The 6,003-nt window shown below is 37.9% G+C and overlaps 1 protein-coding gene across 1 annotated transcript in view; it reads right to left on the bottom strand.

The window, feature by feature from the left end:
• Positions 1 to 2,605: 2,605 nt before the first annotated feature.
• LOC124283421 (histidine-rich glycoprotein-like) overlaps positions 2,606 to 6,003 on the bottom strand; it is a 66,302-nt gene continuing 62,904 nt past the window's right edge. The window contains exon 10 of the mRNA XM_046719477.1: positions 2,606 to 5,461. Coding sequence (XP_046575433.1) covers positions 5,424 to 5,461 — 38 coding nt within the window. The 3' untranslated portion in view covers positions 2,606 to 5,423. The remainder of the gene's footprint in view (positions 5,462 to 6,003) is intronic.

The raw sequence follows: 6,003 nt of genomic DNA, 5'->3' as shown, positions 1-6,003 counted from the left end.
CCTTATCTATGAGCATGAAGTATGATTGGTGAAATATGTGAAGCTGCTGTAAAATCATTTGTAAGATAAATTCACACTTGAAAGATGCATTCAACCAGTGGGCATCAATTAAGACAACTCCTGTAACTAAAGTTCTGTCGGAAAAAGAAAACAACTGTTTTAGGCTGTTACTCTGTATCCCTAAAATTGACACAACTGCAAATAGCATATGTCGAAATAACCCACTTCGACATTCAGGGGGATGCGTAATAGGATATCCAGAAAAGCATGTTTACTCGTAAAATCGGGCAAAACTTAGAAAAAATACGAATAGCTGCTGAAAACAATAGATCAGACTATAGATGACAATTAGGTCGCTCAGCCAGGTATGACGACGGACCGTCGACTCACCTAGCATGAAATGCATGTGCTGCCTACAGGCACAAGGGGTCATCTCAAAGATATTTTGTGCTGTTTCATGTGTGTTGACTATGCCTCATCTATTGATTAACATCTTATGGGTCTTTCTTTCAAAAAGTTTATGTTGGGATATGTAAAAGAGTATAATACATGATAACCATAGAAACGCATCGTATTAAATGTCTCAAAATATATAGGTGGCAGGACCACCCGATCGCGAAGATCGGCAGGACTGGACATTATTTGTAAACTGTTAAGACATGCCGTGTACTTCCCCAGTATAATTGCCCTAAAGGATTATCTGATCTTAGTTGATATCTCTATCCCCCACCAAGCCCGACCCCAACGATCGTCTGCAACACCCGTCCAGGTTTTGCTTTTGAGACGAACCTTCCTATCTGTTTTTTTTAATAGTGACAGTGAGACTCCATGGTAGCTACATCCTTAATGATTTCAGCATGAAAGTTATTATATTTACGCCAGCTATCGTTTATAATGAAGCTACGTCTAATTTCAAATTGGGCATTTAAAAATTGTCCTTTGTAATACAATATCGTCGCAAATTAATTTGCATAAAGCCATGGTCTGTTCCAAATAAATCGTTTTGGACTTAGAAAAAAAACCCACATTGATCATTTCTGCACTAATCTCTCCTCAGTATAAGTCCTTTTTCTACGTTTCCTATGTCCCTACCACTGAGACTGTAGTTAGGCCGAACTTAGTTTAATAGATATTTCACACTTGCACATGTCAACTACATAAATTGTAGAGATTAATTTTAGAAAATACTCTTTTTTCTATTTCCGACAGTACTTTAGTTAAGCAGATTCACCATAACAAATGGTTGAGTGAGTGAGTGTGGTTTTACACCTTTAAGCAATATTCCTGTGGTGGACACCAGAAATGGGCTTCACAAATTGTACCCATGCTGGAAAATCAAATTTGAGTCTTCAGCACATAACAAGTGATGTCACTGTAGATATCATTCAATAATCCTTGTGAATGTCCCATGTTTGTTTGTTGTTTAACACAGCACTCGACAATATCCAAGTTTGACCACCTGATTATGATAGTAGTTGCCTCTTACGACATACATGGGTTGCTGAAGATCAATTCTTACTGGGATCTTCACAGGTTCCCATGTTCAGGACAAAATATGCCTCTGTGGGAAGGTGGACGCCTGGTATCATTGGGAATGTCCACGTTTTGGACAAAAGATCATGGATATAGCCATGGGTTCCAGGGCACCTGTTATCATTGGGAATGTACACGTTTGGGACAAAAGATCATGGATATAGCCATGGGTTCCAGGGCACCTGTTATTGGGAATGTATTGGGAATATCTACGGTCACGTTTAGGATGGGTTCCAGGGCAAAGTTATCATCATTAGGATATATAGCCATGGGTTCCAGGGCACCTGTTATCATTAGGAATATCTAAGTCTGGAACAAAAGATCATGGATATAGCCATGGGTTCCAGGGCACCTGTTGTCATTGGGAATGTACACGTTTAGGACAAAAGATCATGGATATAGCCATGGGTTCCAGGGCACCTGTTAACATTGGGAATATCTAAGTCTGGAACAAAGATCATGGATATAGCCATGGGTTCCAGGGCACCTGTTGTCATTGGGAATATCTAAGTCTGGAACAAAGATCATGGATATAGCCATGGGTTCCAGGGCACCTGTTGTCATTGGGAATATCTAAGTCTGGAACAAAAGATCATGGATATAGCCATGGGTTCCAGGGCACCTGTTGTCATTGGGAATATCTAAGTCTGGAACAAAAGATCATGGATATAGCCATGGGTTCCAGGGCACCTGTTAACATTGGGAATATCTAAGTCTGGAACAAAGATCATGGATATAGCCATGGGTTCCAGGGCACCTGTTGTCATTGTGAATATCTAAGTCTGGAACAAAAGATCATGGATATAGCCATGGGTTCCAGGGCACCTGTTGTCATTCGGAATATCTAAGTCTGGAACAAAAGATTAAGTTCGCAACAAAAGGTTATGGCGCTGGCCATGGGATGCAGGACACCTGTTGTCACTGGGAATGCAACTGATAGAAACCAGTTCCAAGATATCCTGGATAAAGCACCTGTCCATAGATCGACTGCCTGGTTTGGGTTATATTTGGACTGGTGAAACAGTATATTCCTCTGAGCAGGAAAGATGTCAATAAGTTCAACCAAAGCATGTTAGAAGAAAAAGTTTATTTATTTCTAATGTAAAGGAAGGCAAATAAACATGATAAATAAAACGTTGGAAGATCTGAGTTCTTAACAGGAATGATAGGTGTGAGGTCTGTAACACAGTTTTAGAATTGAAGAAATGCACAAAATATTTATGTAACAATTATATATATTTTACATAGCACTTGAGTTACTTCAACACGTAACAAGCATCTCCAATAAATTCAAAATCAAATCATACAATTACTTAGCATATATCCTGAAATCTGAACTTTCTAGTACTATTCGTTGTTTAACAATGACAATTGTATGTACAGTATGTTAAGCTTCAAACTATTGTCATATACAGTATTTGTTGATTCTGGGAAAGAACAGGTTGCAGTAGCGAACTTGATCACTTTACAAAGTCAATACATCATCAAAAATAATGACAGAACTCAATGTGCACGATTTGTAAACTACTGACAAGGCGAGCATATCAGATAACTGACTGCACCTTCTATAGAGTAGCTGGGATTATAATTGTTATGCAAATCACAGTTTCCATATTTCTAAAAATACATCCTAAAATACTGGTTTCAGAGTGAAAAGGATAAACCTACACAGTACCCATGACAACCAGTTAAGATACACAGATAAACAAACTGTGCAGTGCTCCTAAAAACAATGGATTTCATCCATAATTGCTAAAAAGGCTAAAAATGGTAAATTACCTAATTTCATCACATTTGACACCTGAAAAGAAGCTAAGTACATATACCCTGGCACTCTAATATTTGTCACAACCAACAGTACATCTAAACAGAAACACAATTTTTTACACAAGTCCAAAAGAACAGAATAGACAAAGAGGTACAGACATGGTCTATCACCATATTCAGAGAAGGAAATCAGGTGATCTCACAACCTAAGAAATGTCAAGGTTCCAATACTTGGGTTTGAAATTACATAAAGATCACGGACCCTATCCACAAAGCATTCGTAAAGTCACAACCTGTTGTAACTCTGTTTACTATTGGCTTATGAATGTTGTAGCTCAACGAACGCTTTGTCGATTGGGAACCAGATGGTTACCAACTTATGGCAGTATTTTATAAACAACTAAATATCAAAATGTACCATGAAAATACAAATTGTAAAGAGGTTACTAAAATTGGTTGGCTATTGACTTGTCAGGAACCAGAACAAATCTACACCTTTATAAAACAAGTACATTATATCTAGAAAAGTAATTATATATATCTAAGTACGAGTACACCACCCTTCAACACAGCTCATTGGTTATACAAGTGTTATTTGCAATCATACATCAATTTCACAAAGCAAGACAAAAGTAGATACTAACACAGAAAGTACATGAAAGTAGTTTTTTCTTAAACAGGAAGAGTGGCTGCGGACATGTATAGAGCATAATCATGATTACAGTCCGATCTCAATGACCATCATAATTGTGTGACCATATTCATCCAAACATTCTCTTCATAACCAAAAGTGGCAGCAGTGGCTTTGTATAAAATATCCTGCCACACAACGTTGTGCTTATATCTTTGTAGATATAGACGTACAATTATCTTCCATTCTTTACAATGCATGATGTCCAAAGTCTGTGGTACTGTCACACACGTTTACATATATCAGCAGTGCATGAAATAAGGCCCGTCCAACTGCCCGAGACGCCCTAGATTTCTGACAGGCAGTCTACATTTACAGCTAGCCAGCCTGATGGTCTGGTAAAAGTTTTTAGAAAACATGTTCCATACATCTGAGTAATTTTCTTTGGATTGTCTGGTCTGGTTAAATCCATTTTGAAGTTGCCACCCCTGATGCCTGGCTGGGTTTTTGGCTTATTTCATACACTGATATCAGGCTACACAAGTAAGCACCATGTTGCAACTACCATACTATGAAGTATTACAAAAAGATTCTGCTTGTGTTACAACTGATTCCAATTTGTATATTGTGATTCCAATATGTACAGGTGAAAACAGTTCTCAAATAATTTCACAGTCTACATGATCTGAAAAATGAAATATCACAAAACCAAAATTCATTTTACCTGTCCCCAACGACAAATTGTTGCACAAGATCATTTTTGGAAAAAAGAAAATGTGAAAAACATCAATTGTTGCCACGTGACCAAATCAGCAGCAAGTACATAGAAAAAAAACATTGCATAGACATACCAACGAATGCTGTCAATGAGAGGACCACGCACAACAGGAAGGGTCTCCTTGTATAGACATATCAATATTTCTTTAAGTTCCATCTTTTGTATCAAATAAACCTGCATGGGTCAAAAACAGGAAACAACAAAAATGTGACAGACAATATTCTTAGCTGATTAACCATTCACATTTCTTACGAAAACATACTACTCAAAAACACACCCGATTCTTTCATACTACTATAGTCTATAGGTCATGCAGACAGATCAGCTACAGTAGGACAGAAATTTGTCTTCCTTGTCTTGTTTTGAGTAGTATAATTAAGAAATAATTGACTGTTAAAAGCATTCACACTAATATTTAACATTTTCATGAAGCTTCAAAGGTTCTGGCAAAGATGGCTACTACCACCATTAGACTTCATACTTCGGACTGTCTTCAACATGAATGTGTCAAGCAGTTAAGCTGTGTGTATCACAATTCCTTCATTTTGGCTGATTTGGATGGACATCTTCAAGTAGCGTGTGACCATTAACTTTCCATTTAGTTCCTGTTTAGTGTCTACAACACATGGTAGATTCTGCTGAACTAGTGCTATGTTCACCAATACATTATAGTACATTAACTCCTGATGTAACTGTACATATCCCCCAAGCTGCTTAGTGCTTCTTCATGTGGCCAAGGACATCAACCTTTTCTGAAAACAAAACAAAGCATCAACCAATAATTAACCAATAATTAGAGCATCAACCAATAATTAGAGCATCAACACAATAATAAGCAAGTTCAAACACGGAGGTAAAAACATATTCTCTGGATACAAACTTATTCTCTTGAGTTATGATAAGGATATATACTAGCCACATAAAGAAACTGTGCACACAGAAAATGCCTTCATAATTGGAATACAACACAGCAAAGACGAAAAGATGTGGACACTTTATAAGCTGAAGTATCGGACCACAAGAAAATGTCAAAAGAACATGAACAATATCCGTAACGATGACATAATAAGTTCAAAATCGAGTAGGGGGTCACAAGACGAAGTCACAAAATCAATAACGGGTATGACCACCATGTGCGTGAAGAACAGCAGTGCAACGACGACGCATAGAGGCTACCAAATGAGCATTGGAGGCCTGAGAAATGGTCTGGGGCGTGGTCACTGCTGTCTGGAACCTGTATCTGAGATGAGTCACCCGAATCCACCTGTCCTGTCTTGGCGTTGTTACGTCGGAA

This window comes from Haliotis rubra, unplaced genomic scaffold (genome assembly GCF_003918875.1).
Source record: "Haliotis rubra isolate DU_JTF1 unplaced genomic scaffold, ASM391887v1 Scf315, whole genome shotgun sequence".
In the NCBI taxonomy this organism is placed as follows: domain Eukaryota; kingdom Metazoa; phylum Mollusca; class Gastropoda; order Lepetellida; family Haliotidae; genus Haliotis; species Haliotis rubra.
Note: the sequence above shows the minus strand (reverse complement) of the source record. Positions and strands in the feature narration are given on the sequence as shown.